The sequence below is a fragment of the Lineus longissimus genome, chromosome 2 (genome assembly GCF_910592395.1).
Source record: "Lineus longissimus chromosome 2, tnLinLong1.2, whole genome shotgun sequence".
NCBI classification, from domain to species: Eukaryota; Metazoa; Nemertea; class Pilidiophora; order Heteronemertea; family Lineidae; genus Lineus; species Lineus longissimus.
In genome coordinates, this window is record NC_088309.1 from 5,096,611 (window position 1) to 5,124,447 (window position 27,837).

The 27,837-nt window shown below is 40.3% G+C and overlaps 5 protein-coding genes across 8 annotated transcripts in view; 2 read left to right on the plus strand and 3 right to left on the minus strand.

Moving 5' to 3' along the window:
- The window catches only part of LOC135503059 (ATPase MORC2-like), a 36,800-nt gene extending 35,127 nt beyond the window's left edge, over window positions 1-1,673 (minus strand). For both annotated transcript variants that reach the window (XM_064796356.1, XM_064796348.1), the window contains exons 1-5: window positions 1,548-1,673; window positions 1,008-1,143; window positions 698-751; window positions 368-402; window positions 115-183 (exon numbers count right to left, since the gene is read on the minus strand). In XM_064796356.1, the coding sequence (XP_064652426.1) occupies window positions 115-183; window positions 368-402; window positions 698-751; window positions 1,008-1,066 (217 nt within the window). In that variant the 5' untranslated portion in view covers window positions 1,067-1,143; window positions 1,548-1,673. The remainder of the gene's footprint in view (window positions 1-114; window positions 184-367; window positions 403-697; window positions 752-1,007; window positions 1,144-1,547) is intronic.
- Window positions 1,674-1,929: 256 nt separating this feature from the next.
- Window positions 1,930-3,955, plus strand: LOC135483569 (protein CUSTOS-like). Its single transcript, XM_064764543.1, has 5 exons — window positions 1,930-2,090; window positions 2,292-2,352; window positions 2,526-2,624; window positions 2,782-2,867; window positions 3,239-3,955. Exons 1-5 carry the CDS (start codon window positions 1,973-1,975, stop codon window positions 3,925-3,927), a joined length of 1,053 nt encoding a protein of 350 aa, XP_064620613.1. The 5' UTR covers window positions 1,930-1,972; the 3' UTR covers window positions 3,928-3,955.
- A 390-nt stretch (window positions 3,956-4,345) lies between these two features.
- LOC135503073 (transmembrane protein 248-like) lies at window positions 4,346-8,622 on the minus strand. 2 transcript variants are annotated; one of them, XM_064796379.1, is made up of 8 exons: window positions 8,477-8,622; window positions 7,985-8,146; window positions 7,480-7,715; window positions 7,091-7,206; window positions 6,670-6,820; window positions 6,331-6,496; window positions 5,899-6,033; window positions 4,346-5,640 (listed from the first exon to the last, which is right to left on the minus strand). In XM_064796379.1, exons 2-8 carry the CDS (start codon window positions 8,138-8,140, stop codon window positions 5,611-5,613), a joined length of 990 nt encoding a protein of 329 aa, XP_064652449.1. In that variant the 5' UTR covers window positions 8,141-8,146; window positions 8,477-8,622; the 3' UTR covers window positions 4,346-5,610. The 2 variants fall into 2 exon arrangements, with proteins under 2 accessions (XP_064652449.1, XP_064652438.1); XM_064796368.1 differs by having other exon boundaries at window positions 8,525-8,618.
- Window positions 8,623-8,776: 154 nt separating this feature from the next.
- LOC135503076 (max-binding protein MNT-like) lies at window positions 8,777-14,292 on the plus strand. Its single transcript, XM_064796392.1, has 8 exons — window positions 8,777-9,001; window positions 9,287-9,425; window positions 9,598-9,639; window positions 10,205-10,316; window positions 11,118-11,310; window positions 11,606-11,758; window positions 11,972-12,145; window positions 12,278-14,292. The coding sequence occupies exons 1-8, from the start codon at window positions 8,941-8,943 to the stop codon at window positions 13,420-13,422; spliced, it is 2,019 nt and encodes a 672-aa protein (XP_064652462.1). The 5' UTR covers window positions 8,777-8,940; the 3' UTR covers window positions 13,423-14,292.
- A 2,979-nt stretch (window positions 14,293-17,271) lies between these two features.
- LOC135503081 (uncharacterized protein KIAA0825-like) lies at window positions 17,272-27,727 on the minus strand. 2 transcript variants are annotated; one of them, XM_064796408.1, is made up of 21 exons: window positions 27,582-27,727; window positions 27,105-27,235; window positions 26,655-26,826; window positions 25,596-26,508; window positions 25,013-25,165; window positions 24,582-24,811; window positions 24,248-24,391; window positions 23,997-24,118; window positions 23,714-23,867; window positions 23,177-23,367; window positions 22,640-22,942; window positions 22,129-22,470; window positions 21,848-21,902; window positions 21,419-21,632; window positions 20,917-20,988; window positions 20,152-20,312; window positions 19,750-19,891; window positions 19,393-19,498; window positions 19,030-19,133; window positions 18,667-18,872; window positions 17,272-18,549 (listed from the first exon to the last, which is right to left on the minus strand). In XM_064796408.1, the coding sequence occupies exons 2-21, from the start codon at window positions 27,233-27,235 to the stop codon at window positions 18,355-18,357; spliced, it is 4,110 nt and encodes a 1,369-aa protein (XP_064652478.1). In that variant the 5' UTR covers window positions 27,582-27,727; the 3' UTR covers window positions 17,272-18,354. The 2 variants fall into 2 exon arrangements, with proteins under 2 accessions (XP_064652478.1, XP_064652487.1); XM_064796417.1 differs by lacking the exon at window positions 20,917-20,988.
- Between the last annotated feature and the right edge of the window lie 110 nt (window positions 27,728-27,837).

Here is a 27,837-nt window from a genome sequence, read left to right on the forward strand (position 1 = left end):
GAGAAACAGGCTGTAATGATAGATGTCTCATTTCCTTATCCAATCCATTATCTGCCACTTATGCATTTATCTGTGGTACTTCCACAGTCTCCGACAAGCACAAGAGGCACTTACCAGGGTCCATGCCCTCGCCATCATCAAGGAAGCACAAGACAAAACCACCACGCAGTTGTTCATCTTTCACTGGAAGTAAAGGAAAAACTGCTACTACAAAATTTCATAATGCCTTAGAATTAATTAAGTCAGACATAGGTCCTGTACGCAAAATGTCTTCAAAGTCTTGATAATTCCAAAGGTAGATCTATCATTGATGCGACTGTCTTAAGAAAAACCTTTGGATTTGAATTGTAGCTCTTTTTCAACTTACTTGTGAATATATCAATTTTTCTGGCAGTGGCATCTCTGAAGATAAAGAAAATACGAGATAAGTAATGTATGCGAAACATCAGAAGATGAGCAATTATTTCAGGCAAAAAACAACTATCAAACCCTAAATGAAATTCAATGTTATTTATATTCAATCAACTATTTAAGACTTTCAATAGGTTGATTTCTCAAAAGACCAAACTCAGTCCCTGACCAAGTGACATGATGTTCCCTGCGCTCTGCAACAAACTTGATAAAATAAAACCATTGATGAGAATCCTGGACCACATTATTGATCTTCATAGCTTATGTTCTGAATGCAATAACTTACCTGGCATTGTCAACCAACTCTGCCAGTGCACCAAATAGAAACTCATGGGTCGTTCTGAAAAAGGAAGATATATTTTACAAGTGACTAGCAAAAACTGCAAATGGCTCCAAAATTTAAAAACAACCAGTTGGGGAATATGTTTAGGTGACATTAGTTTAACTGTTGTGAGAAGTCAATGAATTGAAAAACATTTTGTGCATCAAAATGCAGCTATTGAGGTGAGGCAAACTCATTGATCCCAAAATCAAATCAAGATACTCCTTCATCAACTAGTAACAGATAATAATCATATTTTGGTGAAGACACTTACGAGTTTGTGTGCAGATAGTCGAAGCTCAACTGAGCCCGACTCAAGCCTGTGTAGGCCATGTAGTGGGAGGACTTCTGTTTTTAAACCTTTCCTGGAAAGCTCTTATCCTCTTGAAATAATGTAATTACCGATTTACCTAAGCAATGGAAGAAAACAGAAATGTTGGTATGATATTGATAAAAAATAATCGGAAGAATTCACTGCCTTTTGTTTGCTCTAACCATCACTCAGGACAGGTGACGGATCGCCACATCTTGTCGGTAGCCTACCCCATCTTGTCATCTGTTAGAATAACAAGCCTAATCAGAGGTAAAATCACCAGTTTTATTTCACAATAGCCAGGGCAAAATATTCTCTAGGGACTATATTTTCTTTCACACCAGCTATGCACCTCACTTGCACTACATAATACACTGCATTGACTAATACATCGCATACGTGCATCATCATGAGCATCCGATGCAGCGAAGCAGTTTTTGCCGGTTCAAATAATCTCTTATGTTAGGATTGAGGGGAAGGTAAATGTCGCAATGACTATACCGATTGTTAAACTGGTATTTGCTGTATGCCGGTCTCAACCGAATTCATGATCGGACAAATGGATAGCTTGTCGTGGAAGAGTTTGTGTTTACAAAACTAATAAAACTTGAATTGACGTTCCCTCCGAGCGGACGAAGCACTTGCTATCATTGTATAAATCCGAGCAGTCGATTCGATTTTTTAATTCAGAAATATGATAATATAACAAATGACTCTGATATATATTAAATGAGTAGATCTTTACTTAAATTTTACAGTGCTTAGTTGGTTTTTAATACCTCATTTTACCTTTTAATGATCATTTTCATCAAGCACTATATACGTTGCGGCTAGAACAAGACGCACTCACACATCAGCCTCGTTTTCAAATCCAACATGTCAGCGCCCATGAGTTATAAAAATAGACGTGCATAATAAACAAATCCATGTCTTGCATAACAAGCAGCAGCAATGATTCCGACAGTGACAGTTCTAATGCTGAAGAAAATTACCGGCTTAAAGAAGCTGCCGTTGATGTGGTTCCCAATATGCTAACTTTTGAGGGTATGTGAACAACCGGCTGTACCGACGACCGGGCGTGCATCACTGCATGTTGGATGCTGCATACTCAACATAGGCCTACACCAAACTGAACCATTCATAATTTCATACAGACTACAGTCAACAGTGGAGCTGAGGTCAGCAGGTCTGACAGCCCGTCATATGATTATAGGCAGAAGCCCTAAATATTTCATTGTTTTGCAGCTGCAAGACAGTCCAGCAACATTCATGCACAACAACATGGAACACTACCACCCTCCCTGAGGTAGGTGAAATCACATATACACATGTAATTCTAAGGGGCCAAGTTACAAAATTAGTTGTTGTTCAGTCTTTTCTGAGTACCATGTTTGGAAAGATGAGGTAATGAAATGATACTACTGTAATTCTTATGGGATATATTTTCACACTCATTTTCCATTTTGATTTGTCTTTCAGAACAACCTCTGTGGAGGTAAATGAAGATCCACATGACTTGAACACAACTCCTGAATTCAGAGCACATGTTGCCAAGAAACTTACACAGATCCTTGACAAGTAAGGTTCTAACTTCTTCATTGCTAGTATATTTCTTACTTCAATTTTTCTGTTATAATATGACCAATTCGCCCTATCAACAATACATGAGTTCAGATCCTCATAATTCAGCATTGCATAAGATTTATTTTAAGTTTGTGGTGTATTCTTGTTGTAGGTCAGTTGACGTGATCCAGACAGTTGGCGTTTCACTCGGCAGGACTTCAGAGTCTGAACAAAGCTGCAGCAAAAGCAGTGAATCAGGTGAATATTTCTAAAAATAAGTGTACCGCTCATGCTGTGAATGATGACTTGGGGTTAAAAGAGTCGGAGATGCATATCATTTGGAGACAGTCACAACCTCAGTGGAAATTAGAGAGTGTTAGTCCTACCTCCTCCAAAGATGGTTGTGGTCAGTTATTAATGTATGCCACATCCCTCTAGGACACACAATCTTAGAGGAGATAAGCGTGTGAGTCACACCATCTCTGAGTCATAAACCTGAATGGGACACATACACCCCAGATAGTTGGGCGGGGTCAATCAGTTGTACTGCAACTAGCATTTTAAGAATGTTACTGGTATCATTTCGATCAAAGTTCCATAAACTAAGTACTTTATTATCTTTATTTCAGAAAGTCCTGGTGTGAAGCTCTTTGCAACCTCTAATCAGACTGTTGCTGCTGTGTTTGCTTCTGAAATTCCAGCCAAGAGAAAATTGAAAAGACCACCAAGCAGCTCGGACAGCAACTCTGATGAAGAAATGGCGAAATTTGCCTCGGCAGCTGTGTCAGGGAAAGACATATTGAAGCAAGCCAAGGAGACTCCTATGTGGATGAACAAAGTTGGATCAGATCGGACTGAGACTACTGGAAATAAAATTGATGAGAAAGAATTAGCTCGAAATCCAGTTGGAAATGTCAATGGTCATTCTAATGAAACAGGGACATTTCATGCTGGAGTAGAAATTAATGTTAAGAAAAAGAAGAAGAGGAAGAAGAAACTTAAGGGGGGGTCTGAAACACAATCTGCATGTAGAGGACTAGAAAGGGATACTGTGCGTTTGATAGGAAATGAAAGTGTGGCTGATAAAGACACCAAGAAAATGAAAACAAAATGTGAGTTTGCTGATGACAGTGGTTCATGTTCTGAAACTGCAGATAGTTTGAAAGTGGGTGTATTGGTGGGGGAGGATGATAGCCATAAATTTGGTGCTAAAAAGAAGCTAACATTGGACGTTGAAAGGTCAGAAAGTGCTGCATGTCACAAGAACATGTATGGTAAAAAGAAGAAATGTAAACATCGGCACAGTGAAAAAATGTGATATCCCTTATTTGTAATAAAATATTGGATCAGAGGAAAATACTTGGTTCTTGTTTGTTTTGTGTGATCCTGCATGTATGTCTTCCCAAGTTTTATGCAATGTAACTGGAAAAACCTATCCAGACATACATGTAACCAGCACTTTGCAATGTACTCCGCCTCTCAATACGAGGTAGGAGTATAAAAATGGAGAAGACCTTGTCTTTCATTCAGTTCAGAATGGTTGTGACTGTACATGTTATACATGGATGTTCAGCTGTGAAACTTCATCGGTGGCTATTCCCCAGTTTCATGTGTCACAATGAGTCATTTGTGTTGTGTTGGGACAAGATCATTCACCCAAAACACACACACAGCTGTGTATCCAGATTGTTCCCCTACAATTTTGTACCAACAAAGAAAAAACTTAACAATTTGCTTGTACACATCATATTTACAATTTATTTTCCAGACAATTAGTCACTGCCAGTTTTAATTGCTACAACAACACAGATGAGACTCAAATGCCAGTTAAATTATTCGCAAAAATCCCATCCCTAAATTGCTAAGATCCATAACAAATTGGGCACTCATTTTCAAGGATTATGAAAATTGAACCATAACCACCAGTATACGCAACTCAACACAATCTTTGTGCTGATTTAACTATTAAATGAGCAAATGTGATCTGGCTACCACACACAAATACATCTGTAGCTGGTCATCGCGATGACCAAACATTTATTTTGTAAACCTGTCCTAATTCATCTGCATATAGCTAATTTATGTGTGACGAGGCAAAAACTAGTACAAATCACGATATGAACAGCCTCAAATTAACATTTATATCACACTGCACACACTGTGATTAATAAACTTTGAAAAAAGGACTGCTTGATACAAAGCAACTCATAACTCATTAAATACCAACACTTTACCTCTGAAACTTATAATTATTTTCACCCTTAACCCTACTAAATGCAAGCACCACCAGCATTTCAGTTAATAAAGTCCTCCTTCTTCAATAATGAATGCACAAAATAATGACAAACTAATGCCAAAATATTTTAAAGAATGACCCATAACCTACAAGGACATAAAGATCGGATATTAGTTAGATACTATGAGACAAACAGAAAAGAATTACGGTAAATTGATACAGACCAAGAGGAATTTTGACCCCTAGCATAACTCAACAATGGCACACACAAGTAGTTCTTCCCTGCACCGCAAGCCAACTTTGTTACTTGAATTTGTCAAATTGTATCAAATTGATAACAAATACCTTGTACTTGTACTCTAAGTGGACAAACACCGATAATCCTGCAAAAAATTCTTCCTTGACATCAAATGCTTTGAGTACAGGCCATGCTAAGTTATTAGGCCACATTCTTCAAATAAAGTACATTTCCATATAAACTAAAAAAAATCCTGATTTGTGAGGGCTGATGGCCGTACAACATCACACCACATATTTTCAGTCCTCCGTGTACCACACCCTGGTTGTGGTACCACATAAATCCAGTTCCATTCAAGATATCACACAGTCACCATTTCATCGAAGTCCTCTGGACTCCTCAGTACAAGATTCTCACACAGTCAACCCACATCCTTTTCCAACTCCACAGCACATGGCTCCTCACATGGCTCCCCTTAGCAGAGATTGCTGATCCTATCACAGTCATCATATGCCCTATTCTCGCACCTATAATGCAGTAGACGAATGCTCTTCATCCTGGAACAACAAGAATTGATAATATGAAGTTTTGTTTAGGGTGAGGAATGAACTACCTAAGAAAGGAAAGTAAGGAACAGACAATACAATCAAGCTAAGATGAAGGTGAGTGATTAATTGGTGGCAAAACCTTCTGTAAATGTCCCTTTGTGGAAAATACTAAATGTTTCTTCATGCAGATGAACAACAATTTGGCTCTTTATAAAAGGCCTACTGAATCCTAACATGAAATAGGTTATTGAAATAAAAAATAGTTACCTCTCTGGGCACTAATTGGTACTTTGGTTTGGATGGTCTTCCCTTCAGGAGGGCATAGCAGAACATTGTCACCACCATCACAAATAGGAAGTAACTCGTATGCATGAGATGGAGGTTGATCAACGAGCGATCATGCTGAAATCAACAATTACACTTACATTCAATGTTCTTATCTCAGACCCCAATATTCAACAGACTGAACCAATGTTAGAATAAAGTTATCACCCTCATACTAGCCAGGAAAGCTTGGCAGATTAAGCAAACAGGAATGGTCAATGTAAAACATCAACAATCATTGTGGCCTGAGACTGCTATTACCCATCTCGACAATATACTTCTGTGGAAGGTACAAATATCAGAACTTGGTCTTCCAACTAGTATGTACTTTTCATACATGACATATCGAATGTAACACTTTTTATTCTCACTTACCAAAGAAAGCATAACAGTGAGTGTTGGATTCAAATCATAGTGTACTCGTATCTTTGTTTGCGATTTACATCTGTAGTAGTTGAAGAAGGACAGGTCTTTGTGGGCCTCGAGATGGGCATGGTATTCAACCCCCGTCTCATTCACACCATAGCAACCAAGAGGTTTCCTGAAAAAAAACCTCACTGGTTATGAAATAGGCTAGCTGCACCTGTATCAATGTCTATGTCTTACATTGTATATGCCCTTTTGTATAGTCCCAGGGTCAAAGATGAGGGTTAGTGTCATACAGTGGCCTACTTAGCTACAGAATTTTATTCAAATGGGGAGTGATCTACCAACCTGGTGACAGGAAAAACTGACGGTGCAGCTTGAAAGTTCACGCATGTGTAAATTTGAACAGGATCACATTTCCCCTCTTTATCACATTTGGTAGAGTTCCAGTCGAATGGCAAGGCGAACGTGATGTTCACTTCTTGATTCAAGGCTGCACCTACAATATAACAAGTTCGTTTAGTATCCTGTATCATTCACCACTGCCAGTACCTCAGGAAGCTCTATCATTTCCTCGAAGTTAAATCCAAGATGGCTGTCTATGTGGACAGTTGTTTTAATAGAAAACAACAATACAGCTCTCTTATCTTACAGACCCACCCAAATGTCTCCTATAAGGACATATCTCAAATCATTTTTTATGTACATTACAATGTAACTGAAAGTTCTTTAAGATTAAAAGCAACCTGTTCGCTTCCAAATAACTTACCACGAAGACCTAATTGATCTCCAGTGACTGTTCCATATAAATGTGTCACATTGTGAGGAATGCGAAGAAAGTCTGATGAAGGATGTATCGTTATAAGTAGCGACACAGAGTAATTCCTGAAAGAGGAAGATTATACTTAGTGGAGTTCTCTAGAAGTAGAATAAGCAGGTTATGTAGAGAGGCAAGAGGTACACAGATTCTGTGGTCCATTAATACCAACAACTCCACATACATGTATTAATGATGACACAACTGCTGTCTCAGTGTTCTCCACTATAAATTTCTTTGACACCCTTTTTTATCAATTACTCATCACTTTGGTATCATCAAAAAGCATTCCATTTCCATTTCAACATGTCTGATCAGGAACCGCACAACTGCAGACTCACCTGGTATTTTCAAAGATAATATCAGAAGTTCGATTTTCTTCGGTAGCATTAGCATTGGCAGGTTTGTTCTGGACGACTAGCTGCTTATTCGCATGTTTATCAGCTGCACCTTTTATGACGACATCAACCTTCTCTGGAGTTTTTTCTGTGACCTGTGGTGGACTGTTTGGATCTGTTGCATTGCCAGTGACACAGAACTGGAGTTCAGAAAAGCTTTCTAGGAAAACGTTCCAATCCTAAATTAAAATAAATTTATTGAACGTTTACATATTAGTAATAAAAACAAGAAATTTGATTGATACTTTTGTAAAAAGCAGTTCCATTGAATAGTTCCATTGGTTATATTGGCTGTTCCTGGTAAATTATAAATAGCGAAAATAAGTTATGGATCTCTTACAATACATTACAGTTTTGGTCATTCCTAAAACAAAATCAGATAAAACAGAACCTTGGCCTTGAGGCCTAGGTCAGTAGGTGTATGATCTACTTCTGTTGGTCGGCTCACCTGTGACAAGTCATGATTCTTGATTTCATTTACTTTTATTATATATGCTAGCGATACCAATATGATGGCAAAAGCACTCATGCAGATCATGAAGATCATGAGAGGAGGACGATTGGTTGCAAAACTCTTCAGGTTCTCTATTGGTGTCAGCTTCATCTTGACCTAAAAAGAAAAGATTGAAATACAATGCCAATGGTGTTGGTCTTGGTGTTATTTCCAGAGCAGAGCCAGTTTTATCTTTCTCTGCTAGCACAGCAGTGAAGGGGACCGATGAATGCACAAAGATGAAAGAGCACTGGCAGGGCCCAGCAGGCAAGGCAAAGTCAAGTTGAATGTTGAGTCTTTTAAAATTTGTTTTGACTCATAATTCTGCATTTATTGCAGTGCACAGTGCATGAAATGCATTGTATGCATGCACTGCAGTACAAAATCAAGTCAAAAGATGCAGCAAGTTTTGTTTCACTTTCAAAGCCGAATTAAACAGGTTTTTACCTTGACTTTAAATTGCAACTGATAGAGAGAGCTAAAAATTCTTTATACCATGATCAAAATGGCAAATATTCAGGCGAAATCAATAAATATACATGATATTTTCAGTCAAAATTCTAAATTTTTCTACTGGGAAGCCATTTTGACGTTCAACGTCGCAACCTCGAACCCAGGCAATAAAAAGCGCCGTGTAGTGGGGAAAAGAAGAACTAATTGGCGGGCAATTCCACATGCGGGGTGAACACAGCGAATGGAACAGCAGACTAATGAATATTTACGTATGCAAATTAACCCACGTGTTCACTTATTTCGCAGCGTTGGTCTGTTTTGATCAATCTACGCCATCTTCGGGGAGACCCTAATTTCAATTCACTTTTATTCCTTTTTCGTTGCGAACTTCAGCTAAATTTATGAAGATCCTGTGAGCCAAAGGTCTCAACTTCCCACTGAACCGCTCGCTTTGTGACATGAGTCTGTCAACGTTGTTGGAAGCCGCAGAGTTCTTGGACGATGGAACACCAACACGTGGTAAGTTTTCGAAGACAACAGTGTGGACATTATGGTTTTCCGCAGTACGTCGTCAATGGTTTTCTGTCGTGTTTTGTGCTCCGATTTCGGGTGATTTAGATGATAGGATTGCTCTGTGTATTTGGTCATTCCAATATGTGGTGAATAAGCTGTTTGCCCATGGTTTTATGTGGCTTTTTCTTCTCAGAAAAGTGGGATATGTTTCTGGTGTTCTGTCGTTCGTGTGGTTGTGTGCCGAGCAACGCCCCGGACTCGCCGGTTCATCTCGTCTATCATGTTTTTCAGATGAGAAATCTCCAGATTTTCATCCTTACGCCAAGACAAGCCGTCACTCCCGTAAGCGCAAGTCTTCAATTCTGAATAACAACGAGGCGAACGACGAGGAAATGTCTGAAGACGGCGGAGAAAAGAGACGAGCGGGAGGGTAAGTGTGTGGGTTCTTATATTGTGCATGTGACCTGTCCACGCCATGCTTGACGCTAATGTTTCTATTTTTAGAACAGGTCACGCTTTCGCATTTTCCGGCTTGATTGCCGATATATTTTGATTTGAGGGCTTCCTTGTCAATCTAAGTGTATCAATTCACACTTTTGCAGGGCTGGGACCAGAGAGGTACACAACAAACTAGAGAAAAACCGGTAAGAATGTTAAGGATTCGTGAGCTCATTTGCATAATTTATTTGATGACGCGATTGGGGATTCGAAAGCGAGGCATCATTTGTAAACAGAGACCATGCTTTGTCTGAACACACATGGCCTGGATCTTTGACAAGATAGTGGAAGTTTTAAATGAATGAGTTCTGAAGGCAGAAGGCATCATCCTGCATCAGATATAACACTAACAGATTATAGTGACACTCAGTTATTATAGTATTGATACTTCCATGGATTTGGTTGCCACATGTCAGTATTATTCATTTATTGGCTCTTTGCCAAATTCTGTTGTCACTGGGAAACTGACACCTCCGCATGCTCGGTCTTATCAGCAGTAATAAACGGTTGGTCTCAATAAATCATACATGTAGTCATTTTGCTCTTTTTATGCAAATCAATACAAGCTAGTATTGGTATTTTGAATGGCTGCAGAGGCTGCACAGTCTGTAGCCTAGGCCTTCTGAATTGTTGATAAAGAAGTCCCTGGAATTCTGATTGGACTGTTTCAGTTATGTGCAATTTTCGTAAATATTTTGGTTCTTATTTCAGACGAGCACATCTGAAAGAATGCTTTGAACTTCTGAAAGAACACATTCCAAGCATGGAGGACAAGAAGATCTCCAATCTAGCTATCCTGAGGAGCTCCCTTAGGTACATCCAGGTATGTCTTTTAAGAGCAATGAGTCGACCGAGCCTGGCAAATTTCTTGAATTCTGTTTTGGTGACACACACTATAGCTCTTTGTTGATTTGAAATTGTTCTCAGCAGTTGTTGGTGATCAATCAGGGGAATGAAAATAACATATGGAATAGCCATATCGACAAATTTATCCAATCAAGAGCTTGACGACTTAACAAGGCAGTCACATGTGACCAACAAGGAAGACATGATTCCCCAAGATTATTGCCCCAGTTCTTTGGCTCTTCCTTGATGTGCAATTCAGAGTGTGCCAAATCGGAGCTAATATATGATGAAAACCATCACTAATGTCAAATGAGTCTTAATAGGCATTCTTCATTGTCAAGGTGCATTGGCATGTTGACCCAGTCTAGTCTCTAGCCCGACTTCAGCATTGGATATTTAATGAGCCATGCTGATATAATCTGACCAATGAAGTATTTGCAGGTCTAATTATGGGTGTGGCTTATGTTGACACTTGCATAATGCTTTTATACCCAGTCAATGGTCATGCGTCATTGTCTGGGTTTAACAAAAAGATAATTGGCAAAATAGTGAAAATTTTAACTACATAGTCCTATTTATTTACATTATTGAATCAAAAGAAGATGTACTCTCAAAATGAGAGAGCTGGGGTAAAAGTTGTGACTCGACATTTCTGTGATTGTTTCAAGATTGAGAGAACTTTTTGGATGTCTAGCCTAGCAAAGTTACTGATGGTTGGAAACACTTTGGAACTCCTCCATTGCAATGGTTTTGACATCTTTGTAATGGATAATTTCAGATTTTGAAGAGGAAAGAAAAGGAGTTTGAGCAGGATATGCAGCGTCTTGCTGGAGAAAAAATCCGCTACCAAGAGAATATTCTCACCCTAAAACGAGATCTTCAGCAGTTGAATATCGACTTTGACTTGAATAGTTTTGTTCAGGCAGTTGCTGATCAGGAGCGTGATACCAATTCAACATCTACTGCATCAGGTAGGGCCTAATGGGAGTGATTTTTCCACCGTGACGGGACAAACTGAACTACGCTCTCCCTTACCAGGTTGATGTCTAATGGCGTCGATTACAAAATGCAGACCAAACTTTGAGGACAATACATATGTTACTTATCCTCAACTTTGTTATCTGCTTGAGGAGATATAAACTGCATATCTACTATTTGTTGAGATAAAAGTTGAACATCAATAACCAAATTCTTAATCTCATTTCAAAGTGTGTCTTCCATGTAAAGAATTTCAGTTGACCTAAACGTAAATTATCTATCTTGCAGAAGGTTGCAGTCCAATTGTAAGTGAAGATGAGGATTCAGGAAACCTCAAGCGGAAAACCCCTTCAAAGAGTACACCCACATTCTATACCACTGGCTTTTCATCTTCTGCAAGTGGCATTTCCAAGTCGGTCACTAGCACAGCACTAACAACAGGTGGGTATCTCAGTATTCTCACTCTTTTCCGTAGAATTTCTAGAATATGGATGCAAAAGATGGCATTTTGTGCCTTTGTACATAATCATACATTCATTTTCCTTCTTCTATGAACAAATAACAATGGGTCTGATCTCATGTATTTTATATTAGTCACATCAACTGTTACCATATCATGACTTCAGTGATTTTATAGAGTTTTGCTCTTTTCAGTGACAAAGACCACTGCTAGTATTGGTGCAGTACCAGTGACATCACAACAAACGGTGAAAACTCAGGTGGCTCAGTTATTACAGCGCCAGATTTCCCAGAGAGCACAGGCACAACAACAGCAGCAGAAGCAACAGCAATTACCTGCCATACAACCTGGACCAGGACCAGGACCAGGTAAGATAACCAATGTAATGGGCATGGCCTAGATGTTGTGTATGTCTTTGTACTTAAGAAGGCTTGTGGTGTTATAGTGATGTTAAATAAAACACGACCTCTGAATTTATTGTTCTCATTCTGTTATTTCAGCGGTTATAACTCTACCGAATCCAGGAGCACCACCTCACTTGACCATTCCAGCATCTTCAGTGCGGATACCTTTTCACATCCAGGAAGTCATCGCAAAGGCTATAGCAGCGGGTGAATCCGTACAAGTAGCGGCCTCAGCAACGGGTGAAACGGTACAAGTTGGACCAGCAGCAACGGTTGAAATGGTACAAGTAGCACCCTCAGCAACAGGAGAAACGGTACATTTAGCGCCCTCAGGAACAATAACTAAAGCTCCAGTTACGACTAGTACTGCGTTAATGACAGGCACAACAACGGCATCTGCCGTTCCTGTGCAAGTACCATGGCAAATAAAGACAGAACCTGGGATACAGTTACCAATGCAGATTCAAACCAATCCAAGAGTACAGGCACCGCTGCAAAATAAGACTGAATCCGGGTTAACGAACACTGCTTCAGTTGTGAAGCCAGGACCTGGTGTTTTTACCCTGGTGGCACACAATCCTGTGAAACTGGAATCACAACCTGTGACAACTCAAGTCAGTACTGTTGGGACACCAGTTACCATGTTGTCGACAGCACAGGTTGCCGGTATCACTTCACAGGCAGCTAGTAATCCGACAAGCACTTTGAAGCAGATCTTGGCTCCTGGGACGCAGATCCTCACGCCTGGGAACCATCTTTCCGCCATCAGTCAGATGGTCCAACAGGCAATAGCACAGCAACAGCTACAACAACAACAGCAGCACAGTTCCATCAAGACGAGTCCTGGCTCACAAACTGTGGCTGGGACGAATCAGGTGATTGCTACTCTACCACAAGGACTGACTTCTGTGTCCAATATGGGCAACTTGACACAGTTCCTTGCACCAATTACTGTCATGACACCAACAATGGTTCAGCTCAACCAGAACACTTCACAGCCACAACTTAATAATGTGCAGTCATTCATCAAAACTGTGGGAGGAATTCCAACGCTCATTCAACAGCCATTCTTACAAGGAATACAACAGGTTGGTGGGCAGGTTTTCAAGCCGGTCATTATGGTCACCATGCCAACGGTTGTTGCAGCAAATGTAGCCAGCCCTGCTGTGACAAGTATTCCTTCATCAAGTGCTCCTTCGACAGTGCAGCTGGCTGTATCAGTCCCAAGGACCACATCATGATGGAACCACATTTTGCTTGTAAATACTGCTTCTCTCTGTAACCATTGGGATGCCTCTCACTGCATCGATCATGAAAACGTTGGCACTAATGTATTTTATTTGCACAGTATGTGGACTGCAGCTCATTTGAGTCTCTACCCTGTATTAACATATATTATCTATCATGTACTGCAGAACTAAGCTGGGCCAATCTTCCTGTACTAGCAAGTGTGGATTTAATCTCCAATCTGTACTTAGTGCTAGCTATAGTTGCTTTGTATCATAATCCTGAGCTGTTCCGAACAATATTTTGTCTTCGTAATCTTTTCATCCAAAGTCTGTGATAATGCTCTAGGAGATCCATCTCTAAATGTGGATGTTTGTTACTGCTACATGTAGGCATTCAACCATATTCAACATATAGTATTCTGTTGTACGTTGTTAAAGGGGGACTATGGACAGGAATCACCGAGATAAAATGGTCATCTTCATCTTACAATGCACAGGTAGGAGCCTGGGTTGTGTTTGATTCAGCATGAAACATATTCTCCATTGATTCAGCATGAAACATATTCGCTGTACTGTCAGATTGGAGTGGCCCCTTTTGGCAACTCCTTGTAAATTAATTTGAACCTGGCTGCTGCCCATTGACTTCCTTTAAAAATTGATATACCACTGGAATCGGTCTCGAATCATCATACTTTCATTGTAAATATCATTCACACAAGAAAGTTGTCAACCAAGAACAACTTGTGTTACCAGAGTTTCCCTTGTTTTGCATATACATTAAAGTGTAATGGAGGATTTCATCAATCCATTTATAGATGCCATATATTCCCCTGTTTGTTTTCCTTAAAGATGGGTACATTACTATCGAGTCTACAGAACAAAGTAAGACATGTGTTGTGTTTCATAAATGACAATAAAAAACCTTTGAAAAGTGACAGGGATTTGTGTGTCCCAGCCCTGGGACGAAAGGAAGGGTACACAGCTTTTGCTTGTGTATTGGGATGCGTCAATCTTTGAACAAGTTTTGAGAATGGTGTCGACTTTTAGTAAATGCTATGCATTTGTTTGTATGATAAAATAATTCAAGTCTACTGAAACATGTAGTACTTCTTGCCTGTATTCAGTGTTAGATTGTAAATATTAGATATGATAAATCTTTATTTTAGTAAAATGTTTAGTCAAAAGTCTGGTCAAATCACAGTTGTGTTGTGTTTTGTCGGATGTTGTTGTGATTATGATGATCATGAAGGTACTGTGTAGATGCAGTTAAGCTGTTGGAGGGCGCCTGTACAGCAGGCCTATTTTACCTTAAAGAGGTTAGGTGTAAAATGCCTCAACTAGCTTAATCATGCTGACACAGTATTTGATTGATGGGCTGCTGTTGTGTATTTAATACATTTGGCAGTTTGTATCGTTGAAGTTGGCTTGTTTGTGTTTCTTTGCATGAAATCAAAGTCGGTATGAAATATCTGCTGTAAATTATTTGTACTGTACATAGTAATTTGTTACCAAGTATTGTACAACATAGGCAGTTTTAAGAATAGTGGGGGTTTCTTGTGATCAAATGGAGCATTAAAGTTGGTAAAATTTGCAAACTTCCCTACTATAATGATAGCCACCATTGTTGTTTTGCAAAAATTGGTGGAATTTCACATTTGGGGTTTTAAAATGATTTCAGTGAATGTGTTTCTTCTTCTGTATGTTCCTTGGTCTGCACTTTTTGTGACTAGTGTACAGGAATAGTCATGAACAAATGAACATGGCAATCTACTACACATGTATGGGGTTTCTAATGAATGTGCTGAATGTTTAAATGGTGTATGAAACTTTGCAATAAGATGATGGCTGCTTTCTGGCAGCTTGTTCAGAAAATGATTTCAGGATTAAAGAAAATGTCTGAAAATATACTGTACTGTTGTTCTTCTTTGCAAACTCTTTAAAATTTACTGTTTTGGTGCTTTGAGTACGATTCATCATCCCAGGTTACTCTTGACAGTGATGGCTACAACTTTCATTGAAAGGAATACTGTTTTCTGCAGTCCCTAAACACCATGGATTCCTGTGGCAAACCTCAGAAAACACTTTCTTCATGACACTCCTCAAGTACTGTTAATAAACCAAAAGGACTCCTGGTATTGTCTTTGTGGGATTGCACCCTATAAACAAGACGTTGGGATGTAGTCTTAATATGAGAAGACCAGCTGGCACCCAATCCTGCTGTCTCGGGAGGATTATGTGCCGAAACCAACGATTGCTCGTTGTCATGTGGCACAATCATTTGACACACCTGTCCTCATCGTGTTGCCTATGAATGACAGCAAGTGTGTCTTGTGGCAACTGTCAATAACCGCAGGGACAGCTGTGATATGGATGTCCTTTCAGTGCCGTCTTTGTAGGAATCATGTACTCAAAGAGTGTTTGGCATGTAGTCTTCTGATACGACCGCCTGGCACAACTCAACTGTCCTCATCCTGCTGTCTTTGGAGGAATGCCTTACAGAGGGTGACAGGTCCTCTTCTATAATCGGTTGGTCCACCTAGGTGGCTTGTCTTGTGGCTCAATCGGTTAAGACACCTGTCCTTATTGTGTTGTCTATAGAGGATGACTTGTCCGCTGGAACAATGAGTTGACACACCTATCCTATGGAGGACAACAGACCTGTCCCAATTGTGTTGTCTGTAACTGGCAATCTTGTCCAGTCCAGACCTGGCAAACCCACATAATTGGACTCCTCAAGCACTGTCATTAGACAAGAGGGACTATATGACATGTATGTCCTCCGGTGCCATCTTTGTAGATAAGGTATCATGCAGTATTCAGACAATGGTTGTGATGTAGTTTTCTGAGAAGACATGGTGGCACAGCTGCCCAAGTCCTGCTGATCGACTTTGGAGGAATAATATGCCTAGAGAGAGGGTGACATGTCATGTCCTCTGGCAAAATCGATTGACACATCGAGGTGGCTTGTCTTGTGGCACAATCGATTAGCACACCTGTCTTTATTGTGTCATCTGTAGCAGGCAATGTTGTAAGGAAGCTGACAGCAGTTGTTTGACCTGGCAAAAGCACTCCTCGTGTGTTGTGAATAAATCGAATGGACAATGTTATGCATGTCCTTCCAGTACAGTCTTTGTACGAATCATGTACATCAGACAGTTGTCGTTGGCAGGTAGTCTTCTGAGAAGACCAACTGGCACAACTGTCAATCCCACTGTCCTTGGGGGAATAATGGGGCTTATCAGAGGATGGCTTGTCTTGTGGCATAACCGACACACCAGGGTGGCTTGTCTTGTGGCACAATTAGTTGATGCACCTCTCCTTATCATGTTGTCTATGGAAGATGGTTTGTCTTAAGGTTCAATCGGTCATCACACCAGTCCTTATTGAGTCGTCTGTAGCTGGCAATGTTGTAAGAAGTTAACAGCAGTTGCCAGACCTGGCAAGGGCACTATCCTGCTGAGTCTCCTCAAGTACTGTCAGCACACCAAAGGGACAATAGCATGCATGTCCTCTGACCGCGTTGTCTTTGTAGGACCATGCACTCAGACAATGGTTGGCAGGCAGTCATCTGAGAAGACCGACAGGCACAACTGTCCTAGTCCTGCTGTCTTCGGAGTAATATCATATGACATGTCCTCTGTCTGGCACAGTCCGTTGACATACGATGGCTTGTCTGGAGGCACAAGCAGTTAATGCACATGTCCTGATCGTGTTGTCTATGGAGGAAGGCTTGTCTTCAACAAGGCCAGTTGGCAATTTCGAGCTTCACTTGCATGGTTCAAGCTTGGCCACTTGTCCTTAGGGTTAGAGGTTGGGGTGGATTCAACACCCAGATTGAACAAAGGTCAACAACACAATTAGTTTCATTTCAATACTTTTATTCCATCGGTAAAATATCACAATAGCAGTATTAACTTACTGGATTTGGCACTATGATGAACAGTAACACTTGCCAGACCATGTAAAACATAAACTACAACATTATTTGATATGTCATGACTGCTGATATGATAAAGGCCAGCCCATCCTAATTGGAACAATACACTAAGCTTTGCAATAATGCGCACATGAAGCATTGTCATTCTTTAAATGGGAACTATAGGCAGGAACTAGGGGTTAAAACAGGTCTTCAGGTGACTAATAGGTGTAGTTAGGACAGGCTTCACTATTCCATGCACATGTGGGACACATATTGTCAGCCTTGATAATCTGGCCTCGTGGAGTCCTGCCTATTATCTCCCTTTAAAGGAAAGAAGTGTCTCATTTTTGTCTTTAAATCAATACATCGTTACAATACCCAATATGCATATACTTGTAGTACTGTATTCTCCCCTCACAAAACATATTCATGTTAACAACAGCCACAGTTCGATTCTACATGTACTTATCATGAATTAGTATCAGTATCTTCACACTGAACTAGAACTCCATGTAAGCTTACAAGAACATGAAGGAAACTACCCAACAAGGCGTGTGTCTGTTCTGCGTTATTCCCTGTTTCATTTGAAGGCTAAATTAAACAGGAGGCATAAATGAAGATAGAAAACAAGGCGGGTCGCTGATTTTTCAGGTGGGATGGATATGTTTTGATAAAGTCTTATTAATCTGTCCTGGCATTATGATTGTGTCTTTGTATGTTTAATATAAGTATTAAACCATGAAAATAAGTAAAGATAAGTAATACCTGTAAATTGCACTACGTATGTAAAATAAAAGTTACAAAAATAAATAAATGGACAAATTTACATCACAACATTGGAACTCTGTTTACAGCTGAATATCATTGTACAGTACATGTTAATAAAATCTTTGATTTAAAGGGGTCATCTGGACAAGAGATGTTATCATAAGACTGTCACATAAAACTGGTTCTAGCTGGTCCTTTCAGTGGGTTACATTATGATAAACAAAGCTTCCTTAAACTTTACTTTTACTGTTACAATATTAAGTGATCTCAGCCGATTCCACATCATACCTCATCTTGAGCACATGAACAGGTTTCTTCTCAACTTCTTCCAAGTAAGCCCCTTCCTGCATCTCGTGGCGGTTGAAGAGCAGAGTCCTGAATCCTATCTCACTCAGGCCAAGATCACTCTGCAGCAACGACTGCCAATTGATATTGAAGTTCCCAATAGCCTCCTGAAAAATGCAGACAGGGGACTCAATCAAGAAGTCGTCACTACATTGTAAGACTTGACAATAGAAGCACTAAGGTAAGCGGCCTCACTATCCTGAATGGCCTTTTCAATTACTTACATGATTGAATGGTTCGTTTCCTATTTTGGAAGCTTGCTTGATTGGATTGAATCCACAGATTGGAGGCTGTTCCATGTTTACATGGAATTCCCCCACTTCTGTGGTCTCACCCCTGCTTCCCAGGAGTGGGGGCACATCCAGCTGACCCAATAACCATGTCATGTTGTTCTGGAGCAAGTTGTAGATCTGGATCAATGAACGATGACCTGGAAATGACATGAAACATTGGTTTAAAGGCAGCATCTTGAGAATATCCAGGGAATCAAGGAAATATGCAGATGTTTGGTGAAAAGCATACTCTCCTGAAATTGACCCAAAGCCGCGCCAGTTGTTATTTGGTTAGGCATGTATAGTATTTCTCACCTTCGGAAGTCTCCAGGATACTACTTGCAACAGGAATGAGGTACTGCTCTCTGAAGTCTGCAGTGGCACCATCCAGGATTTTAGTTTCAGGAACAGCAAATTGTCTGGAAAGTAATTGAACAAAACTGTTCAGAGTTCCTCTATTTGTCCTGAAGATGTTTTCTTGGCATATCGATGGACGAGAATTGGAGCATTTTGCCATTTACAAGTTTCACTAAAAGTGACCAAATCAGATAGGAAAGCTGACCATTGTTACATGTTAACACATGTCAACTTCTGAAATCTGCACCAAATGATCACCTCATAAAAACAGATAAAGAAGTTTAAAAAAAGATATTTGAGTTCAGAAAAACATGAACTCACGGTCTCCAGAAATAATCCAATAGTATATCCATCTTCTCTTGTAGCCACTGGCGATGATATCTCACAAAGGAGTTAGCCAACCTTGGGGTACCAGTACCCTTACACTCTGAATTAAGATAAAGTAGATTTTTTGAGGGCAAGCGACATACATTGTAGAGGTGTCCCAATTGTAGAGAAACTAAGTAAATGTTAGTAAAAACATTCCAGTAGGAAGGAGCTATGCCAAGTCATCTGCTCCACATATTTTCCATTCTTAACTGAATACAAAATCTGAACATTCTGTGCTAACTTCTGGCGCTCACTAAGCTGAGTCCTCAAAGGAGTGTTTGTCTGTTCCCTAGCAACCCATGAACTTACTTGTAAATTGAGCAAGAACAGTATAAGCACAATCAGCCAGCATCAACAGGTTGTCCTTGGATGCAGGGCGCACTGGCTGTCCAGTCACGGCCTCAACATAAGTATAATCACTGAGTTTCATGCGAAGGAGGTTCCCTATTACCTGAGGAAGTAGTAAAGAAAACAGGGGAAGTTTATCATAAATTTCAAAATCTAACTCGCCACCTAAGGCCAAGAGTATGGAAGAGAAATTTGGGAGAATGGAGCACAGCCAGAAAGGACAGATGCCAACCATGAAAATGTGTATGTAGTTGTGAATGACCGTGGTGGAATCTCCCTGTGAAACCAGAAATGATATATCAAGGGCCTTAATAACCTAGACAGAAGCACTCCAGGTTTAATATTCTCAGAAGAAGTACTTACAAGTAACCCTACAGAATGATGAGCATTGGGCAATTCTAATTCTCGCAACTTGTCCTGAACCAGTTGGAAGAATGTACACAGAGCTGTTGGAATGCAGTAGACTTCTTCAAAGATCTGTGTCAATAGAGCTTTAAGGGCATTGTCCACCATTTCTCTTGAAGCTGGAACAAAAATATCAAACATGGAAGTCTGTGATGCAGAAATATATCAATATTCTGATCGGTTCCATGTCATCAATATTGTACTTAGGTACAGTATTATGGCACAGTGAATTCCAGCATTCATCCCATGAGTGCAGATACATGTTCTGCTTGAATATATCTGGACAAAGATTCAAATAGGACAAAGGCTAAGTTGATGACTGACAATGATAATAAAGGTGGCGACTCTCAAAGAAGAAAACATTTGGAGAAGTTGAGTTGTTATGCACGCTGAGCTGGTCAAAACAATTACACGTACATGCAATACACACAGGTAATTGTACATGCAGAAATATCATTAACACACATCACTTGTCAATTACAACAATGAGAATGTATAACATACAGGTCCCAATTGCACAAAAACGCTACTTTATTTAAGAAGGTTTCTTTTGCAACAGGGCCCATGTTTACACAGGGATTTGTAGAAAACATTGGGAATGTCAGGTCACAGACTTTTCAATAAACATGTCATCTAACATCAATCAAACAAATTACATAGGTTGACTTTAATAGTGGGCTGTGATCACATCGAGTGTTACACTGACATTTATACTGTACTTACTCTCAGCCTCAGGAGTAGGAGTTTGTGTTCCTTCTCCTGTGCTATCAGTTTTATCAGTTTTATCACGATCCCCTGCAAGAATGTATTGATTGGGACATGACATGACCCTTCAGTTTCAAGATGTATACTCAAAAGTATTATGCATTACCAGCGAAAGTGTGCAAACCTACTGCATAAGGTACTCAACAAGCTAAGTTTCATGCAAACTTGTTTCCAAGCTTAGTGCAATGCATAACATTGGAAGTAAATTTGTGCTATCAAGCAATTTGAAAAAGAGTTAAACTAGCGGATGTGACTGACCACAACATGAGATTTGTTAAAAAGTTTTGAAATTTGAAAAAAGACTGTAAAATGTTCGGGATCAAAGTTCACTTTTTTGAAAAGCATGCTGAGTAAGCAATAAAATGTGCATCGGTATCATGTTTCTACATTACAGCATGTAATGTGTATTGATAGTAATAATTCATGAGAACTTTGACCCCTTGTACACCTCATAACATACCTTGTTCAGCATGCTGAGGTGGAGTGGCATATTTAGATTTACTCCAGTCACCGATGTTGAGAGGTTTACATCCACAGGGAAGCTCATGGAGGTAGTTCCATAACGGGTCCATCTTCGGTGCAGGCTGCTTTAGAATTATCTGCAAAGCTGGCGTCATAACACGGTTGATGAATGGAACCAGCGCTTCATGGATTGCATCTAACCACAACGGGATCTGAAATCATCAATATCAATGACCTCATCCTTTTAGTGAAACAAGGCATCATCATTGAGAAAAACTCACAAGTTCTGCTATTTCTGTCTCAGTGCAAAAAGGCCCTCCGGTAAGCAGGTGGTTAACACTTTTATGTTACATTTTCATGAATCATATTTTATTTGTTCCAAATGAAGGTTCTCATCATCAGGTCTACATAGAAGAATTCAACTCACATCAGAATTTTTTCCTGGCATTGAGTTAGCTTCAAACAGGCCCCAGTCTCCAGATCTGAAATCAAAGAGGTGAGTTTAATTTGTAAATAAATTCAATGTTTATTACACTAAGAGCTACATGTACCAGGGTTCTACATGTATATTGGATTGTAAAATTTATCGCAAGGGCAGAGCCCTTAAACCACTTCATACAGGTTGATTGCTTCTTTCGGTTGTACCAGTTTGTCCCCCAAATCGCGAAAATAAAGAGGCTTGAACATTTGAGGTTTGATAGTACTTACCTTCCAATGACTGAGAGCAGTACCTTGCCCAGAGCATCAGGGCTACAAGAACACTTAATCAAGATGGTCACAAATGGTACGAAAAGATTCTCCGCTTGGCGTTTTGTGATTGAGTGACACTGTTCACCAAGGCAGCAGGCCATGCCGCAACTTTTACTCGGGGATGATGCCTGCGATCGAACACGTTTAAGTTTTCCCATTGGTTGTGTTAGAATCATTATCGGCAGTGTGAAGTCTTTCATCAGTAGGGCCTGAAGCATCATGGGGAAGTTCGGTTCTGGTTGAACACTGAACAACTTGAGTTGAAGGTACAAGGCTGATGTCGTTTGCATGTCATCAAGGCTGTTAAAGAAAGAGAACAACTGTATTTCTGGTCGAAGGAGTGGTCTACATATAATACCAAAAAGATATTCTAGTCCTGCAGATTTAAGTCAGCATGAACTGTAAAACTTTTGTTTCAATCGAAACAGTAACACTTTATTTTGAGTTAAAATCCATGTAGTCCACTTACTCTGAGAATCCTGCCTGGAACAGATGTGGCCAGATTAGCGCGAGCCAATCAGTTGGTTTTCCATGGACACCTTCTCTTTCTTCATTGCCGATTCGCTTCTTGCTGAAGCCTTTCTTGAAAGTCTTGTAGAGAAACTCAAGTGGTGATACTACAATAGCCATGGCGGCCACCAGCGATGTACAGGAGTTATGGATTGAGAAGTGTGTCGTCTGTTCTGAGCTAGCATCCATCATCCGACTGGATGTGTTACTTCCAGGCAGCAAAAGTTGACTAGCACACAGAAGGATTGATAGGATATCGCATCTGAAAGTAGAAAGTTCATCGCTCAATGAATCCCCCAGGTCAAACTTTGTCTTCCAGATCATTGAAGTTGTTCTGCCTCTTCAGAAGTGGGAACTCAAAACTACTAACCAGAGTATGAAATGGCAACTTAAAATCATACTAGGGATTACCACAACCAATAAATTATCAATAGATCGCAGAAAATATACCAAAACTGTGTCTGACTGGATTTCTCTGAGCTGCACCCCTACACACCTGAACTGTCTTGTTCTTCTATAGGCTGGTTTGACCCGACAATATCTCTGAGCCATCACCAGTAGCGACTCCTGGATGATCGCAGCAAACATACTCTGCGCTAATCTCGGCGGGCCAAACTGCCACAGGTCATGCTGGGTGGCCTTCATATGGAGGTTCCACATCAGAATAGACAAGGAGCACGACTGGTCCTGAAACATGGAGGATTAAGTGTACATGTAAGTGCAGAAGAACCTTTCTGTTTATATGGACACCAGGCAACCGGCCTGAACTGAGGTGGCCTGGTCTGAAAATATTTTACCAATTTGAGTATGTCCCTTGATGACTTGTTGTCAGTTCAGTTTACTTTGAAAATTGAATGACCATCTGAAGAAGAGACCAGCGGTATTTCTTATTTCAATTTGATTCCTAACAGATCGAGTGACTCTCCCTGCATAGGTTTCCTCATACATCTTTTTATAAACGGCCAATATCAATATCTGTCAGATCTCCCAGTTGAGGATCAGCATCCCACAAAATACTTTTGATTTTACCTACATCATAGAACTCTTTTGAGTCTTCCCAGTGGTGACTGTCAGCATCCTGTAGGAACGAGTTTGCTAGAAGACCATTGTGATACTCAACAATCTGACGTGATATGGTATCAACCAGGTCACAGAACTGTCGATACAGTGTAAGGAACAGCTTCTTGCTGTAAAGGAAATTTCAAGAATTAGAAAAAAGAATGGACTTCTGATTCATGGGGCGATATTCACAACACCAACAACCCTGATTTCTCTTGTTGAATGAATTCCATAAGGATTGCTGTCCTTAGGCTTACCTTCCTTCTTCCACAGTGAGCACAGTATCAAAGTGCAGGAGATGATTCCTGATGAAAGCGGCACTGGCCAGGGCAATGTAAAAACCATTCATGGGCAACTTCTGAGGAACTTGATCACATATCTGAAAATAGAAATCATTTCTACACTTTTACACTTTTGTGAAGCTAAAGGTCCCTTTAGATGAAAAATGTTGATAATGTAACTCTCTGTTATCAAGAGCATGTTTTCATGTAGTAAAAAAAACGCTTACCTTATTCAGCCTGGCATAGAAGTTCTTCATTTGCTGTGTGGTACATTCTACAAATGTTGTTCTGAGTAAGTGAAAGCATGTTTCACTACCTATTGCAGCCAGGGGTACCAACTCATCTATCTCCTGAAATGTCCTTGCAATACTCTGTTGAGAAAAGAACAGCAAGCATTTAAATAAGCTAAACCTACTCTGTTAAGGGAAACACCATTAGTAACAGAATCACAGCAATGGACATACATGTACATCAAATTAAACACTGAATCCTTGGTTAGGATTCTTAGAATCAAGAAGAAGATACTAATCAGATTAGAAAATGATATAAATCGCACATTACCTTGAGTATCACCCTGGGGTAATCAAGCTTGCCTCCCATCATGATCTCACACAGCTCCTCCGTCTTCAACTCATGATTATTCAAGATCTCCTGCCATTCATCTTCCAGTGCTGCACTTGACGTCTCACGGATAATCTTCTCCATTGCTCGTGCTATGTCAGGCACTAACTTTACAAACAGCTCCTTCCACTGCCAAGGTGGCTTGTCTTCATGGAATGCTTTCTCAATTACTGAAACAAATCAATTGATAGTAGATAGAGTATGTTAAACTTTTTGTCTCTATTCTGACTGACTGTCATTCATAATTCTTAGTGCTGTAACCCAGATTTGCAACTCCGTCTGAAAATCTCTTCATTAGAGACACTTCGGGAGACTGGGTTAAAAATCAACAGCTGCTGCTGTGCTGCTGGGGGAACACATCTCTAGCTTACCTCGGAGGTTTGATGAACCACCTTCGGCCATCATCGCCAAGGTAGCACCAAATGGTGGTGGGATAGCATCAGGCAGCAAAGCGGTTGTCTCACTGCTCCGGAGGCTGGGCCTACGACGGGAGAGGTCAGGTGGTGTAGGAGTCTGCCCTGTAGCTGGAAGGGAGATGTGAGGAGTGTGATGGGAGTTGGAACATAGCTTTTGATTGAACAGGAACTATATAATGATAAAACAAGCATCTGAGGAAAAAGGGAAGACATAGTTTCTGAAGTATGTAGGTATGATAAAACAGGGTATTTGGAGAAAGCTAAGTTTAAACTTGAAAGAGGAGCATGTTTTTTGAAAGAAGTGATGAGGTAGGTCAAGTGTTTTTGCACAGAATAAGCTAGGAATAAGGTATGACTGTAAATAGTAGGTACTGATATTACGCGATACAGGTCTCTGCTGCTGATACAAACTTCTACCAAGACCACAAATAACCAACACCAGTGTACAGCACAGCACAGGACACTGCAGGTGACTCAAAAACTAGTAATGCTTTTATTATCGGCAATTCGACCGTTCGTGTCAAACTATGACATTTACCTTTCAGGCTTGACTTGAGGTTTTTCTTCTTCTGATTCCCAAACACCTCCCAAGTCATCCTCTGATACAGCGTCTCAACATGACAGTCCACGGCATAAGTGGCCGAGATGATAGTCGTAAGGGCATGCACATGACTTGCGGGCAGAATCAATTCTGTCCCCATGTCCTCTGACTTTATCAATAAACTGTCTAAACTTTTTGATGCACCCTTACGGCTGACATGACTTATCCCGGATTTCAAGTTGCTCATAAGTCCTGAGGAATGAGCATGGTAGGACTGTCGGCTTCCATTTTGCGTGATGATTAATTCATCAATGATATTATCCATGACTGCAGAGATCTCGTCTGAAAGTTTATCCTGGAATATCTCATGAAGGGCTTGGAATGGCTTTACGTTTCGCTTGAATATCCCCGAGTTCAGGATGATGAAGTCCTCATCAATCATGACAATGATGACATTCGCCAGCTCTTCGAAGTTGTCAGCAAATGTTGGGAGATCAAGACTTCGTCCGTGAGGCATGAGGAGATTACCAATACAGCGATCAACCTGTTGACATCGAAGACCTTTGTAACGTGCCCAGATATCATCCGAGGGGTACAGGGAGCACAAACTCTGGAGGTAATCTAACCGCCTGTCTTTATCCAAGTTGATTGCAGTCTGTTGGATGTTGATTGGAAGTTTATTCAAACCATCAATAAATGATCGCCGTAACCTCATACAGATCTCACCCCAGAGCGACTCATTCAACTGCTCACTAGAATCTGTTACCGTGTTGATTGACATCATTGATTCGGTCACCTGATCTGCTGTCGATGACCTGATTGGTAGAATTATTCCTTCCTCTGATGACAATTGCAGCAGGCTTTGCAGTGTGGTTTCTTCACTTCCTGGACACTTCTCCAAGACTGACAGCTGGAAAATTTCAAAAGACAAATACTTTATATAATGAAATTGGGTGAACACTCAGATCAAGTCTCATGGCAGCCAAGTTCTTTAATAATGGTGTTTTCATTTCCTAGCTTGTTCATAGCGTGTATGTTTTAAGGCCATAAGCTTACCACATGTTTTAGAAGACGGGTCACATCCTCTGGATCAGGGTCAAAACAAGACGTCTTTTCCAGTATATGATGTTCTGACATGTGCTCTATTGCATCTGTTGCAGTCGTGAAAACTCGGTTCCCTGGCAAGTTGTTCACATCATTTACAATGTCATTCACAACCCTCTCAAGTCTGAAGTAGAAAACAGACAACAATAGTTGCCTTAAACATGTTCATGGTGGACAACTTTACTTTGAATTAACAGGGAAAACACTCACAATAACCTGTGGACTAAACAACACAACAGACTTACAATGCATCTCATGCAGTCTGGACACTCAAAATTTAGAATATGTTGACCAATTCATATCCCCCTCTGGGCCAGCATGCATGAAAACGATATCATTTCTTTTGGCCCAACAAATGCTGCACTCTAGTGGAGGAATACAGTCAATTGATTGAATACATACTGTCGTCTATTGAAGCCAAGCTGAACATCTAACTTGCGCATCAGTTCTTCCAAGGATTGAGGACTTGGGACACCATCTTCAAGAATGGTCCTCAGACACAGGTCCGATACCATTTCACCCTGGTAAGCCATCTAAAAAAAAGTGAACATTTACCCTATTTAAAACAGTCAATTAAATATGACACGACCTTTCAATCAGTAAAAAAAAGATCAGTGTCGACAGTGAATAGGCAAACTGACATTTAGGCCTATAATAACTTGCATTCCACCAGCCCATCACTGGCATCAGTCACGGGCCATGCAAATAAGTCTGAAAAAAAAAAGTTCGACTGGGTTGGGGTTGGTTGGGGGCATAAAAGACAAGTCTCTTACCGGTACAACCAACATTTATTTTGAAACACCCTGTAGGCCTAAGTGTATCTGTCAAAAAAGTTGCCAATGATAACTCACGTTTTTCACTAAAATCTTGGCAACTTACCTTAATTTCATGGGGTAATTATCGGATTTACCCAACACATCTACCCTTGAACAGTTAATCAACGAAAATGAACCATGATTTTAGGCAGAAATCGGTAATTTAGTTGATGATTTTTGTCTGAAAATGCTAATGTTTTGAATATATTCCCGATCACGAAAGTTAATGTTAGTTGCGGCGTACAGTTGGCGCTGCAGGTCTAGTCGTTGTGGTCGTCTCAATACATATTTGTGGATTTTCATTCGCCCGCAGCCTGGCA

Excerpts from the sequence above, each read along its gene's own strand:
- LOC135503076 (XM_064796392.1), top strand. The coding sequence starts at position 8,941 with ATGAGTCTGTCAACGTTGTTGGAAGCCGCAGAGTTCTTGGACGATGGA. Across the intron at positions 11,311-11,605 it reads TTCAACATCTACTGCATCAG|AAGGTTGCAGTCCAATTGTA; the intron begins GTAGGGCCTAAT and ends TCTATCTTGCAG. Across the intron at positions 12,146-12,277 it reads TGGACCAGGACCAGGACCAG|CGGTTATAACTCTACCGAAT; the intron begins GTAAGATAACCA and ends CTGTTATTTCAG.
- LOC135483569 (XM_064764543.1), top strand. The coding sequence starts at position 1,973 with ATGTCTTGCATAACAAGCAGCAGCAATGATTCCGACAGTGACAGTTCT. Across the intron at positions 2,091-2,291 it reads CAATATGCTAACTTTTGAGG|CTGCAAGACAGTCCAGCAAC; the intron begins GTATGTGAACAA and ends ATTGTTTTGCAG. Across the intron at positions 2,868-3,238 it reads CAGCAAAAGCAGTGAATCAG|AAAGTCCTGGTGTGAAGCTC; the intron begins GTGAATATTTCT and ends TCTTTATTTCAG.
- LOC135503073 (XM_064796368.1), bottom strand. Across the intron at positions 6,497-6,669 it reads TCAGTTTTTCCTGTCACCAG|GAAACCTCTTGGTTGCTATG; the intron begins GTTGGTAGATCA and ends GTTTTTTTTCAG. Across the intron at positions 6,034-6,330 it reads TCACTGTTATGCTTTCTTTG|CATGATCGCTCGTTGATCAA; the intron begins GTAAGTGAGAAT and ends TGTTGATTTCAG.
- LOC135503081 (XM_064796408.1), bottom strand. The coding sequence starts at position 27,235 with ATGGCTTACCAGGGTGAAATGGTATCGGACCTGTGTCTGAGGACCATT. Across the intron at positions 21,633-21,847 it reads TGCCAGGAAAAAATTCTGAT|ATCCCGTTGTGGTTAGATGC; the intron begins GTGAGTTGAATT and ends TGATGATTTCAG. Across the intron at positions 20,313-20,916 it reads TCCTACTCCTGAGGCTGAGA|CTTCAAGAGAAATGGTGGAC; the intron begins GTAAGTACAGTA and ends TTTTTGTTCCAG.